This window comes from Lactuca saligna, chromosome 2, assembly GCF_052625555.1.
Source record: "Lactuca saligna cultivar CGN05327 chromosome 2, ASM5262555v1, whole genome shotgun sequence".
Lineage (NCBI taxonomy): Eukaryota > Viridiplantae > Streptophyta > Magnoliopsida > Asterales > Asteraceae > Lactuca > Lactuca saligna.
Window position 1 is genome coordinate 139,939,591 of NC_136418.1, and position 14,109 is coordinate 139,953,699.

Genomic DNA, 14,109 nt, shown 5'->3' on the forward strand with positions numbered 1-14,109 from the left:
ATATCACTAACCTATGCTTTCCAATAGTTTTGCCATAAAAAGAAATTCAAAACTTAGGCCCATAAAAATTAAATATTAATATATATGTTTTAGTGACACTTGAATCTTGATACTCAATTTCGAGTGACACCTCTCCTCTTCATCAAAATTGCATTCTCTTTGCCTTGTTTCTAATATATCATATGTTTTTTTTTCTTCTTCTTTTGCTTCTTTCTAAACCATGATGTCGAACGTTCTAAACTTTAGTGACTAAATTAAAGTAAGAAAAGTGAAACTTTGCAATAGTATAGGGACCGATTATGCAATTCTAACTTTCTAAGTCAAAAGTTCATTAATCACTGTGATCGCGGTTAAACTTATTACAGATGAGAGTTGGGTGAACGGACAGATCAAAGCTACGCCAGCCACAATCACAGTCCGCCTCTTTCTTTTCTCGTTCTCTCCGCCCATCAACACCGTTACAGTTGCATCGTATTGTATCACCCCTCTTCTATTTAATCATCTCCTCCATTTCAATTCCCAACTCCTATACTCTACAATCGAAAAATGGCTTTCGCCGGAGCCAAAATTATCCAGCCTTTCGCTCTCCACGACTCCGATCCCTTTAACAAGGCAAAATTATCCACCATCACCAGTTCATCCCCTTTCCTTGGATCAACCCGGAATCTCCGCCTCCTCCAATCCGCGCCAACTGCTCAACCTAGACCTGCTTCTGCTTCCCGTGTCGTTGCTGCTGTATCCGATGTTTTCAAGGAAAAGAAGCTCAAAACCGGTTCGGATCTCGTGCGTTTGTGTTTTCTCTTACTCTTTTTACTTACTTGCTTTCCCAATTTCCTCTTCTCTTTTCTTTTCGGCGATGGCAGTTATGTCTATATGTAATACAGAAGGACATGAGAAATGAGATTAGTATTATTATGAAATTGATTTTTGTATTTTACTCTGCAGCTGCTCACCAAAGAAGAAGGTTTAGAAGTATACGAGGACATGATATTGGGGAGAGCTTTCGAGGACATGTGTGCTCAGATGTATTACAGGGGGAAAATGTTTGGGTTTGTCCATTTATACAACGGACAAGAAGCTGTTTCCTCAGGGTTCATCAAGCTGTTGAAGAAAGAGGATAGTGTCGTGAGCACCTACCGTGATCATGTTCATGCTCTAAGCAAGGGGGTGCCTGCTCGTGCTGTGATGAGCGAGCTGTTTGGGAAGAAAACAGGGTGTTGCCGTGGTCAGGGTGGATCCATGCACATGTTCTCTGCTGAACACAATGTTCTCGGAGGGTTTGCTTTTATAGGAGAAGGCATCCCTGTTGCCACAGGTGCAGCATTCAGCAGTAAGTACAGGAGAGAAGTGTTGAAAGAAGCAGATTGTGATCATGTGACATTGGCATTCTTTGGAGATGGGACTTGCAATAACGGGCAGTTCTTTGAGTGTTTGAACATGGCAGCTCTATGGAAATTGCCTATCATATTTGTGGTGGAGAACAATCTGTGGGCAATTGGGATGTCCCATCTGCGATCAACTTCAGATCCAGAAATCTGGAAGAAGGGTCCAGCTTTTGGGATGCCAGGTGTCCATGTTGATGGCATGGATGTGTTGAAGGTGAGGGAGGTAGCAAAGGAGGCTATTGGAAGGGCTAGACGAGGAGAAGGCCCAACTTTGGTTGAATGTGAGACTTACAGATTCAGAGGACACTCTTTGGCTGATCCTGATGAGCTTCGTGACCCAGGTGAGTTGCTTTTAGCCTTTTTGAGTCTTGTATATACACAAGATTTGAAATTTGTTGTGATTGTATATTTGTATTGTGAATTGCAGCTGAGAAGGCTCATTATGCAACAAGGGATCCAATAACAGGATTGAAGAAATACCTGATTGACAACAAATTGGCAAGTGAAGCAGATTTAAAGGCGATAGAGAAGAAGATAGATGAGGTGGTTGAGGAAGCTGTGGAGTTTGCAGATGAAAGCCCTGCTCCTTCAAGAAGCCAACTGCTGGAAAATGTGTTTGCAGATCCAAGAGGTTTTGGAATTGGACCTGATGGAAGTTACAGGTGTGAGGATCCTAAGTTTACTGAAGGCACTGCTCAGGTCTAGTATTTTGCTAAGCTTTTGTTTCTTTTCTTCTCATGTTGTCCATCTTTTTATTATTATTATTATGAACTGTTATTCAGATTGGTGATCAAGTTATTACATAGAGTTATATATGATTCTGTTTTTGTTTTGATGTGTATGAAATATTGTGGCCTCATCTTAAAGTCTCAAAAGGATTCTGAAAATCTGAAAAGAACACCAGAGAATTGTATATTTTGGAAAAGAAGGATGGAGGGTATTTGTTGGGAGAAAGGGTAAAATGGTCATTTATTGGGAGAAAGGGTTTAATTAGCACTATTTAAACTTAGATGGCTAAATATTGATGATTTTGAGACTTTAAGGGTTTAATTAGCACGATTTAAACTTAGATGGCTAAATAGTGATGATTTTGAGACTTCGATGGTAACTAAAGAATCTGCCATGATAACGTAACGTTACGTTTTGTAAAGAAATATTCTCATGCCAAAATTACAAGAATAATGATAAAAGCTAAAACCTTCTCAGTAGTTCTATAAAATTTACATTTTGTAAACAAATATGACCCCACCCTATATCACATTTCATCTACTACCATCGCAAATTTCTATATAAATAATGTAAATACATAACCAGTTGGTACCAAAGCTTCTAACTCATATGAAAACATAAACTTCTATTTCGTGATAAAAATGTCTTCATTCACTTCTCCACATAGGGACTTTCCGAAAATGGTTTGTAAGTAAGCACTTCTACATCTAATGATAAACTTAAAGCTCCAAGGATAATTGATGAGATGATGAGATGAAGGGGGTGTTTGAGTTAGCTTTTCACAGCCAAAAGTTTTTTTTAGAAAAGAAAAAAATAAATAAAAGATGTTTGATAAAACTAGTTTTAAAAGCTACTTTAAAAGTTTTTACATAAAAAAAAAAGAACTTTTTGGAAAAGTCAGGAAATCCTGACTTTTTGTAATTTTTCCAAAAATGACTTTTAGGATTTGAAAAGCTAAGTCAAACACCCCCGAAGGAGGTTATAATGAAAAAAGAATAAGTTGACACACTTTTCAATGTTCACGTACCAAGAGATATAATGGAGATGTTTGGGATAGCTTTTCAGACCAAAAAATCATTTTTTAGAAAAGAACTTTTTCACACTCATTTCAATGTTCACGTAACAAGAGATATAATAAGTTATACATAATCTCAAATCGAGGAAAATGAGAAATTGATAAAAGATGCACAAGCATACCATATAATGGTGTTCTCGTGTATATATATTTATCATCCAACCGTTCAAGTTCAATATCATTTTTTTCAAGATCAGTATTTTTTATATAAAATCTATCATCTCTCCATAAAAAAGTGGATTGGTATCATCTACCAATGGAAGAATTTCTTGGTAATATGCATCATCATCTTTATCAACATAGGTACTATCATTTTTACCAACATTGTTATCACCTATAAGAATAATATTGTCACATGTAGCAACATCATCATCATCATCAACATACTTATAATGGATTGACATAATGAATTTGTCGTTATACCAATGTTTCATATACAACTATTTAAAAATTTATGGTCGTACTAGACCGACTTAATGAAATTGTGGTTGAATTGATGCTTCATATAAAAATGTCTAAGAAGATATTGAGAAACCATTTGATAGATAAAAATACATGCTTGATTGATTGTTGTTACCTCTTCTACTAGATTGGTTATCACTAGAGCCGTTTTCTCTCCCATTAGATCGTTTCTCAGTGAAGCCTTTTCCATAAGATCGGTTCCTACCAAAATTTGTTTATTCGTTGCGTTGTATTGAACAGTTGAAATCTGTTCCACCGGAGCACTATATATATATATATATATATATATATATATATATATATATATATATATATATATATATATATATATATATATATATATATATATATATATATATATATATATATACACACACACACACACAAAATAGTTCAGACTTTATAAATGACATTTTTTCAAGTATTTCATGTCACTCTCATCGACTATATCTATCATTTCAATATAATATTTTTGAAAGACAAACCGTTTGTCGTACATGCCCTTCTTTAATTTGACCATATTTAATAAATTGAGAAAAATTATATCTAGCAAAAAAATTTTCACCGTAGTTTTAACAAAAGACAAGAAACAACAAAATAATAGTAATTTGTAAAATTTGAAGTCATGTTCTGTTTCTAAGAGAAAGGATAGCAGACAATTTTGTTGAATTTTTTTTATGTTTCAAAAATAGAACCTATTAACTAACAATTACTAGTTCTCTTAACTTCATAGTAGGAATGATGTCAGATTTTGCAATACGGATAATAGGAAAATACATGATTTTGTAATAAAAGCTAGAGACATGCAAAAGTGAAGTTGACAACCTAGAAATACATTTGACAGATAATCTGCGATTCGGTAGATGTCAATGTTCCGATACAATCATCTCTTGCAACTAAAAATCCATTTGTTTTCCGCCATTAAATGTTAAAACATATTTTTGCAGATGACATTATCATTTCACCGAGGGCGTACCAATTTTGCATATGCTATTTATGAAAATAATGACTATTTTAATGATTTTGTTAACCTTTTACAATTTCTTAGAGTAAATTACATGAATGGTCCCTACGGTCTGTGGTAATTTGCACGTTTGGTCTTTAATTTATTTTTTTAACTCGGAAGGTCTCTACTATTTGTTTTTGTGACGCAACTGGTCCATACTATTTATTTTTGTTATGCATCTAGTCCATGTCTTACCTAAAAAGACTATTATTTAAATATGAAATAGTGAAGTAAGTATGGTAAGGTGAGAGAGTAGGGTTAGGGGTGTGTTTATTTAAATAAATTAAAAAAATCAAGAGCAAAATAGTATTTTTAGGTAAGACAGGGACCAAGTGCGTAATAGAAACAAACAATAGAGACCTTCCGAGTTAAAAAAATAAATTAGAAACCATACACACAAATTACCCTAAACTATAAGGATCATTCTTGTAATTTACTCTATTTCTTATAAAGTGGTAAATCGATTTACAAATCTCTGTCTTTAAGTAATGCTTCACATGCAAATGTAATTAAAAATGGGGTTAATGAATTAATAGGGTAATTTTTTTTTGATTTGTACACATGTGGCCACTGAGATTTTTTATGTCCACATTTACCTCTTCAACTTGTTAAACTATACATATTCAGTCCTTATGACCGGTTACTCCAGGTTAGCCGAGAAAAATGACTGAATAGGATAATATATTTCTCATTTTGTACACATTTAGCCCTTAATATTTTTTTGTGTCAAAATAAGTAATTTTTGTCTTTGTACTCATTTAGTACTTATCAATGATTTCTTTAGGTTTTTCTCACGACATCTTACGTGGGACAATCATTGATGAAGTGTGTGGGGTTGTTAATGTTTATGTATAACTTCGCATTTCACAACAAAAGTTTTTCACTTTTAAATAAGGCAAAAGCCCCTAATTAGAAATCCAAATTAAGAATAAACGTTTATTCCAAAATACATTTATCAAAAATCAGAGTAATATAAGAAATGCGGAATCCTCAATAATGTTGATGAGTGTGTAAAGTCATAATTTCATCTTCCCACGATCAACGCTAGAACCTGAAAACATAAACAACAGGGTAAACATAAAGTTTAGTGAGTTTTCCCCAAAATACTCGATACAAAAAACGTATTACCATGTATAACGAGTCCACACTCCTCGGATTGGAATCCCTTGGCCCAATTAGTCATCGGACATGAATGCCAACATGCAACAGGTCTAATCAGTCATCAGACTGAAATACCTAGGGTTTGTCAGCATGCCGCCTTAACCCAACCGCTTTTTTAGAGCCTCCCTACCAACAGCTTACTGCAGGCCCACACCATGTATCTTGGCCTACATCATATATAGAAGGACCACCTTAACCTATCCCACCACCATATGGTTATCCCACATAAGATGTCGTGATAAAAACCTAAAGAAATCATTCATAAGTATTGAATGAGTACAAAAACAAAAATGACTTATTTTGCAACAAAAAAAAAAATTAGGACTAAATGTGTACAAAAATATTAAGGACTAAATGTGTACAAAGTAAGAAATATATTATCCTATTAAGTCATTTTTACTAGTTAACCTGAAGTAGCTGGTCATAAGGACTAAATGTGTACAGTTTAACTAGTTGAAGGGGTAAATGTGGAAGAAAAAAAGCTAGTGACTAAATGTGTATAAATCAAAAAATACATTGCCCTTTTAAGTCATTATCCCTTAAAAACGATACCATTTGAACTTTTTAGTACAAATTTCTGTATTATATTACACTTCCACCTTTATTTTTTGTTTAATTTTTCTTTATGTGGCAATTTTTTTTTTTGATTCCTTATGCTTTTTCCAAGTGCCCTGAACATGTCTTAAAAGAATCGGATCAACTAGGAATAATAATTTACTTTACAAAATACATCATCTCCATATCGTCCATAGAACAAATGTTCAAGTTCTGATTAAAACTCAAACATATATATGACTTATCTTGTACCTAAATTAAAAATTTAGAACACACATTCTCTAAAGCATTAGCCTCTTTACATTGTTCACCACCTCATGACTATTTGCATGGTTATAAACCGACTCAAATGCATGTGTCCATGCATTAGCAAAACCTGTAACAACTTGAAAAACATGTGGTAATCCAATTTGCAAGTTACTCAAAGTCACTGCTCTTGTCACACCAATTAATTTCTCAAATTTGCCCCTCTCTTCTTCCATTTTCCCCCTTAACATCTCCACTTTGGCCCGTTTATCCCCAACCGGGGCCTTCCCGTTAGAGGATCCAGAGAACGGGCCAAACTTCCGTTCATGGGCCCGAAGCTCCTCCATTTTTTCTCGAGCTCTTAAATGACGATTCTGACCTTTTCTTTTGCTTCTGCTCTTCTGCCTGTTGAACTACTATGGCATGTATGGCAGTTAGCAATGCTTTGATGCCCTCAGAGGCGACTTTGTCAGGGGCATTATCAACCACGAGATGCCATTCTTCACAAAGGGTGTAGATAGCGGAATCTTGTTTGGTTTGGGTTAGTGGGGTTTTGTCAAATTGAAAGAGGCTGAGTCTAAGCTAATGTAACGCCCGTAAATCTGGGCTAGTCAATTTAGAGACAATAAGTGTCGAAAACGACTTTTTGACAAAAGATTATTTAGAATAAATAATCTTAACCAAGTTGTAGAATATGTCACAAGGTTTCCGTACATATAAAGAACGCCGAAATCCGAGTTATAACAAAGAAGTTATGACCCGTCGAAGTTTCGCGACGGAACCGGCACGACACCGGGGAACGTAAATAGTGAATTTACGATAGAGCGAGATTTAGCCTCAGCGATCTAAACGAAAGTCTTAGAATATGTTAAACTAATAACATCGATAAAAAGAACGCCCAAATCTGACTTCGTATGAAGAAGTTATGATTTTTCGAAGTTTCGAGTTAGCAGTGTACAACCCGAAATTCGAATATTAGATCGAGCGGTTTTTAGCTGACACGACCTAAACGAGGCCTCGCACCTATAAAAAAGGGGCGAAGGCAGCCAGTTTTTCACACTAAATCTTCTTCTCTCTATAGATTTTTTTCTCTCTCTAGAGTTCCAAACCCCCTCTAAGCGCTAGGAAAACCCCTTAGCTCCCGAGGGAAGCCCCGAGGCTCCCGGAGTCTCGAGAAAAAGTGTCTTTTGGTTTCGAAACGCTGTTCCAATTAATTTCCGGTTTTCGATAAAATTCGCTGTAAGTGTGCTATGCTTACGCAATTTTTAATATAGCTTTCGAACAATTATATGAATGTTATTAGGTCCTTAAAATAACTATTTGGGCTATTATTATGAGTTATATTGAGTGTTATCTAACGCTTATATAATAATAATAATAATAATAATAATAATAATAATAATAATAATAATAATCAGACTATTAATTGGTCGCGGTCATCGTTAAACAAAACGAACATAATAACAATGTAGTTTACTATGGATACCATTGCAAGCAACATATTTCATTTGACAAAACGAACACCTTCCGTCCCGTGCAACGCACGGGAAACCCCTCTAGTTTATGATTGATGAATGTGAAGAAATAATCACTTTTCTCAACACATATCACTAACCTATGATTGCATTCTCTTTGCCTCGTTTCTAATATATCATATGCTTTTGTTTTTCTTCTTTTGTTTCTTTCTAAACCAGGATGTTAGACGTTCTAAACTTTTATTGACTAAATTAAAGTAAGAAACGGTGAAACTTTGCAATAGTATAGGGACCGATTTTGCAATTCTAACATTCTAAGTCAAAAGTTCATAGATCACTGTGATCGCGGTTAAACTTATTACAGATGAGAGTTGGGTGAGCGGACAGATCAAAGCTACGCCAGCCACAATCACAGTCCGCCTCTTTCTTTTCTCGTTCTCTCCGCCCATCAACACCGTTACAGTTGCATCGTATTGTATCACCCCTCTTCTATTTAATCATCTCCTCCATTTCAATTCCCAACTCCTATACTCTACAATCGAAAAATGGCTTTCGCCGGAGCCAAAATTATCCAGCCTTTCGCTCTCCACGACTCCGATCCCTTTAACAAGGCAAAATTATCCACCATCACCAGTTCATCCCCTTTCCTTGGATCAACCCGGAATCTCCGCCTCCTCCAATCCGCGCCAACTGCTCAACCTAGACCTGCTTCTGCTTCCCGTGTCGTTGCTGCTGTATCCGATGTTTTCAAGGAAAAGAAGCTCAAAACCGGTTCGGATCTCGTGCGTTTGTGTTTTCTCTTACTCTTTTTACTTACTTGCTTTCCCAATTTCCTCTTCTCTTTTCTTTTCGGCGATGGCAGTTATGTCTATATGTAATACAGAAGGACATGAGAAATGAGATTAGTATTATTATGAAATTGATTTTTGTATTTTACTCTGCAGCTGCTCACCAAAGAAGAAGGTTTAGAAGTATACGAGGACATGATATTGGGGAGAGCTTTCGAGGACATGTGTGCTCAGATGTATTACAGGGGGAAAATGTTTGGGTTTGTCCATTTATACAACGGACAAGAAGCTGTTTCCTCAGGGTTCATCAAGCTGTTGAAGAAAGAGGATAGTGTCGTGAGCACCTACCGTGATCATGTTCATGCTCTAAGCAAGGGGGTGCCTGCTCGTGCTGTGATGAGCGAGCTGTTTGGGAAGAAAACAGGGTGTTGCCGTGGTCAGGGTGGATCCATGCACATGTTCTCTGCTGAACACAATGTTCTCGGAGGGTTTGCTTTTATAGGAGAAGGCATCCCTGTTGCCACAGGTGCAGCATTCAGCAGTAAGTACAGGAGAGAAGTGTTGAAAGAAGCAGATTGTGATCATGTGACATTGGCATTCTTTGGAGATGGGACTTGCAATAACGGGCAGTTCTTTGAGTGTTTGAACATGGCAGCTCTATGGAAATTGCCTATCATATTTGTGGTGGAGAACAATCTGTGGGCAATTGGGATGTCCCATCTGCGATCAACTTCAGATCCAGAAATCTGGAAGAAGGGTCCAGCTTTTGGGATGCCAGGTGTCCATGTTGATGGCATGGATGTGTTGAAGGTGAGGGAGGTAGCAAAGGAGGCTATTGGAAGGGCTAGACGAGGAGAAGGCCCAACTTTGGTTGAATGTGAGACTTACAGATTCAGAGGACACTCTTTGGCTGATCCTGATGAGCTTCGTGACCCAGGTGAGTTGCTTTTAGCCTTTTTGAGTCTTGTATATACACAAGATTTGAAATTTGTTGTGATTGTATATTTGTATTGTGAATTGCAGCTGAGAAGGCTCATTATGCAACAAGGGATCCAATAACAGGATTGAAGAAATACCTGATTGACAACAAATTGGCAAGTGAAGCAGATTTAAAGGCGATAGAGAAGAAGATAGATGAGGTGGTTGAGGAAGCTGTGGAGTTTGCAGATGAAAGCCCTGCTCCTTCAAGAAGCCAACTGCTGGAAAATGTGTTTGCAGATCCAAGAGGTTTTGGAATTGGACCTGATGGAAGTTACAGGTGTGAGGATCCTAAGTTTACTGAAGGCACTGCTCAGGTCTAGTCTATTGCTAAGCTTTTGTTTCTTTTCTTCTCATGTTGTCCATCTTTTTATTATTATTATTATGAATTGTTAATCAGATTGGTGCCCAAGTTATTACATAGAGTTCTATATATGATTCTGGTTTTGTTTTGTTGTGTATGAAATTTTGTGGTCTCTGCTTGATGCTTGCAAAAGATATTTGGTTTGCTTTTCACAAAGGATTTAGAGGCTTAATGTATCTGAAAATCTAAAAAGAACACCAGAGATTTGTATATTTTGGAAAAGCTTGATGGGTATTTGTTGGGAGAGAGGGTAAAATGGTCATATGTTTTTATACTGTCTGGAAACAATAGTTGGTTCATATTTTTCAAAGTATAATGTCTTGATAAGAAACAAAAGAAAGGAGAATGTTGTAATTGGGTGACAGAAATTACATCTGATGCAATTTTCCCAATTCCCATTTTATTAATTCTTGCTTCATTGATTATATGTTGAAACCTAAAACCGTAGGACATAAGAAGAATGTAGAGAATTTTCTTTTTTTATTTTTTTATTAATTACACATGAATGTCACATTAGCACCATATAAATGAAGGTGTTCGAAATTGGGATAGGCTAGAGTAGGAGGGTAACCTATTCTAGTCTATTCCAATGGCTAAATGGTGACTATTTTAAGACTTTAAGGGTTTAATTAGCACGATTTAAACTTAGATGACTAAAGACTTTTGATGTGCCATGATAACTCAACGTTTCGTATTGTAAAGGAATATTTTCATGCCAAAATTACAACGATAATGATAATAAATATGACCCCACCCTATATCCCATTTCATCTACTACCATTGCAAACTTCTAATGTAAATACGTAACCGGTTCAGCCGCACGGCACATGCACTTCTACATCTACCGATAAACTTAAAGCCCAAAGGGTAATTGATGAGATGAAGGAGACTATAATGAAAAAAATAATAAGTTGACAGATACTTTTTCGATGTTCGTGTAACAAGGGATATGATGTGTTATACATAATCTCAAATCGAGGAAATGAGGAATTGATAAAAGATGCACAAAAGGAAATAATTAAAAATGAACAATAGATACCGGATGTCTGAATATTTGTTTCAGATGAAGAGCATGATATATGGGGCGAGATGAAGGAAATGGATGCAAAACCAACATGAATTAATGCAGAAAAGTCGTATGGATTTTCAATATGATATATTGTAGATGATTAGTAGTATTATGTATTTTATTTAATTTTTCTTTAATATATTAATATTATATAAGGATTTTTCTTAGTAATTAAGCGTGGTATAACAAGCATAAGCATACCATATAATGGTGTTCGTGTGTATGTATATTTATCACCCGACCGATCAATTTCATTATCACTTTTCTCAAGATCAGGATTATCTTTTTTTACAAAATCTAGTGGTTCGTCATAAAAAAAATAGATTGGTATCATCCACCAATGGAAGGACTTATTGGTTGTATGCATCATCATCTTTACTAACATCTTTGTAATGTGTAAGAACAACATTGTCCCATGTAGCAACATCATCTTTATCATCATTAACGTACTTATAAGTTTATGGTTGACATAATGATTTATCGTTGTACAAGAGTTTCATATATAATTATTTATGAATTTATGGTTGTACCATATCGACTTATTGAAATTGTGGTTAAACTAGTGTTTCATATAAAAATGTAAGAAACCATTTGATAGATAAAAATACAATGTTTAACTGTTGCTACCTCACAAGAACCGTTTTCTCTCGCACTAAAGCGTTTCTCAATGGAGCTTTCCATAAGATTGGTTTCTACCAAAATTTGTTCATTCGCTGCATTGTATTGAACAGTCTGAGTCTCTTCCACCGAAACACTATCTACCGGATACACATGTACAATAGTTCAGACTTTATGAATAATCTTTTTTCAAGTGCTTCACATCACCCACATTGACTATATCTATAATATATGTCTATATAAGATGTTGGAAAGACAAACTGATATTAGATCCGCCTTATATACCATTCTTCAATTCGACCAAAATTATTAAATCAGGAAAATTTGTATCTATGCAAATATTCTCACCGTAGATTTTAACAAAATGCATAACGTATTGTGTTTCACAATTTATTTACGACCGCGAACAACCAATACAAGAAACAACAAAATAATCATTTGTAAAATTTGAAGTCATGTTCTTTTTCTAGAGAAATGATATCAAATTTTTATTGAAATTTTTTATGTTTCAAAAGTAGGACTGATAAAATAACAATTACTAATACTCTTTAGATTCACAATTCGAATGTTGTCAAATTTTGCAATACGAATGACAGGAAAATACATGATTTTGCAAGAAAAGCTAGAATTTCTCGTATGCCATGCGAAATTGATGTTGACAACTAAGACATACATTTTATAGATAACATCTGCGATTCGATAGATGTCAATGTTCTCATATAATTTTCGTAGATGTCATCTCGAAATCCTCTCTCCTACAACAAAATTTTCATTTGTTTTCCACAATTATAGGTTAAAACACGTTTTCACAGATGATACTATCATTTCACAAAGGGACTACCAATATTGCATATGCCATTTACGAAATTAATAATTATTTTAGGAAGCTGATCCGTACACAATAATTTTTCTTCATACACAATAATTGGTGTTTTAAAATATTGTATTGTACAACTGTATAATGCATAAATTGTTGTGTATAGCAAAACCATGTTGTGTACGAATCACTTACCATTATTTTAATGATTTGGTTAACTTTTTACTATTTCTTATAAAATGGTAAAAGGATTTACACATGTCTTTTTCTCTTAATTAAAAAACCCTTCCAAAGATTCCAAAACACAATATGACTATGTCTTTTTCTCTTAATTAAAAAACCCTTCCAAAGATTCCAAAACACAATATGACTATGGCCTACATTTTTCTCTTAATTAAAAAACCCTTCCAAAGATTCCAAAACACAATATGACTATGGACTACAGACTATTCATTTGTTTGTTACTCTTTAATTACAATTTACAATTACAGATGTCCAAACTAAAGAATTACAATTAGACCAGCTAAGGATCTAAGGTGGTGTTTGTTTTTTGGAAAAAACCTCTTCAAACCTCTTACTGCTGCGCGGCGTAGCTCACGCGCAACACTTTTCATCTCGCAGCTGTTTGTTTTTTAGAAGTCTTTTGAATCAAAAACCTCTACGCAGGCTTTGTTTGGCGCAGCACTTGTACTGCCTCTTCTAACCTCTTCCAACCTCTTATTCTTCTTTTTTTATTGCTGAAATTTTGATTATATGTTATTAAAATTTTATTTCACATTTTTTTTTCCGTTTTTTTTTTTCGTTTATTCTTATTGAATTTATTTTTCATTTTTTTATATTCAATAATGATAATCTCTTGATAAAATATCATTATTTTTTACTAAAATATCTTTATTTTTTGTTGAAATATCATTCTTTTTTACTGAAATATCATTAATTTTTACCGAAATGTTATACATTATTAAATTTTACGTATTAAAAAACTATTTTCGGTTTATAAAATTAGTTTATTTTAATTTTTTAATATCTGCAGCAGTATGCAGATGTTAAAAAAACAAGCACGCTTCTTATTATAATCTGCAGCCGTTTGATCCACCTCTTCTACTGTAGAGATGGTCCGCAGACTTTATTAATTTTTACTTCAGAAAATCAAACTGCATTACTTACCTAAGTAATGCTTCACGTGAAATTTTAATTAAAAATTGATAAAATTTGAACTTTTTAGTACAATTTCTTTATCATATTACACTTCTGCCTTTTTTTTTTTTTTTTTTTTTTGTCTAATTTGTCTTTATGTGGCAATTTCTTTTTTGATTCCTTATGCTTTTCCAAGTGCTCTCAACATGTCTTAAAAGAATCGGATCAACTAGGAATCAAAATA

General features: G+C 34.6%; 2 protein-coding genes across 2 annotated transcripts; both read left to right on the forward strand.

Moving 5' to 3' along the window:
* Window positions 1-357: 357 nt before the first annotated feature.
* LOC145031820 (pyruvate dehydrogenase E1 component subunit alpha-3, chloroplastic-like) lies at window positions 358-2,220 on the forward strand. The gene is made up of 3 exons (XM_078980449.1): window positions 358-783; window positions 946-1,726; window positions 1,813-2,220. The coding sequence occupies exons 1-3, from the start codon at window positions 547-549 to the stop codon at window positions 2,088-2,090; spliced, it is 1,296 nt and encodes a 431-aa protein (XP_078836575.1). The 5' UTR covers window positions 358-546; the 3' UTR covers window positions 2,091-2,220.
* Window positions 2,221-8,447: 6,227 nt separating this feature from the next.
* Window positions 8,448-10,326, forward strand: LOC145031821 (pyruvate dehydrogenase E1 component subunit alpha-3, chloroplastic-like). Its single transcript, XM_078980450.1, has 3 exons — window positions 8,448-8,876; window positions 9,039-9,819; window positions 9,906-10,326. Exons 1-3 carry the CDS (start codon window positions 8,640-8,642, stop codon window positions 10,181-10,183), a joined length of 1,296 nt encoding a protein of 431 aa, XP_078836576.1. The 5' UTR covers window positions 8,448-8,639; the 3' UTR covers window positions 10,184-10,326.
* The last annotated feature ends 3,783 nt before the right edge of the window (window positions 10,327-14,109 follow it).

Bases quoted from the DNA above. Each gene is read 5' to 3' on its own strand.
- LOC145031821 (XM_078980450.1), top strand. From the start codon at position 8,640: ATGGCTTTCGCCGGAGCCAAAATTATCCAGCCTTTCGCTCTCCACGAC. The intron at 8,877-9,038 runs GTGCGTTTGTGT...TTTACTCTGCAG, and splicing joins TCAAAACCGGTTCGGATCTC to CTGCTCACCAAAGAAGAAGG. The intron at 9,820-9,905 runs GTGAGTTGCTTT...TGTGAATTGCAG, and splicing joins TGATGAGCTTCGTGACCCAG to CTGAGAAGGCTCATTATGCA.
- LOC145031820 (XM_078980449.1), top strand. From the start codon at position 547: ATGGCTTTCGCCGGAGCCAAAATTATCCAGCCTTTCGCTCTCCACGAC. The intron at 784-945 runs GTGCGTTTGTGT...TTTACTCTGCAG, and splicing joins TCAAAACCGGTTCGGATCTC to CTGCTCACCAAAGAAGAAGG. The intron at 1,727-1,812 runs GTGAGTTGCTTT...TGTGAATTGCAG, and splicing joins TGATGAGCTTCGTGACCCAG to CTGAGAAGGCTCATTATGCA.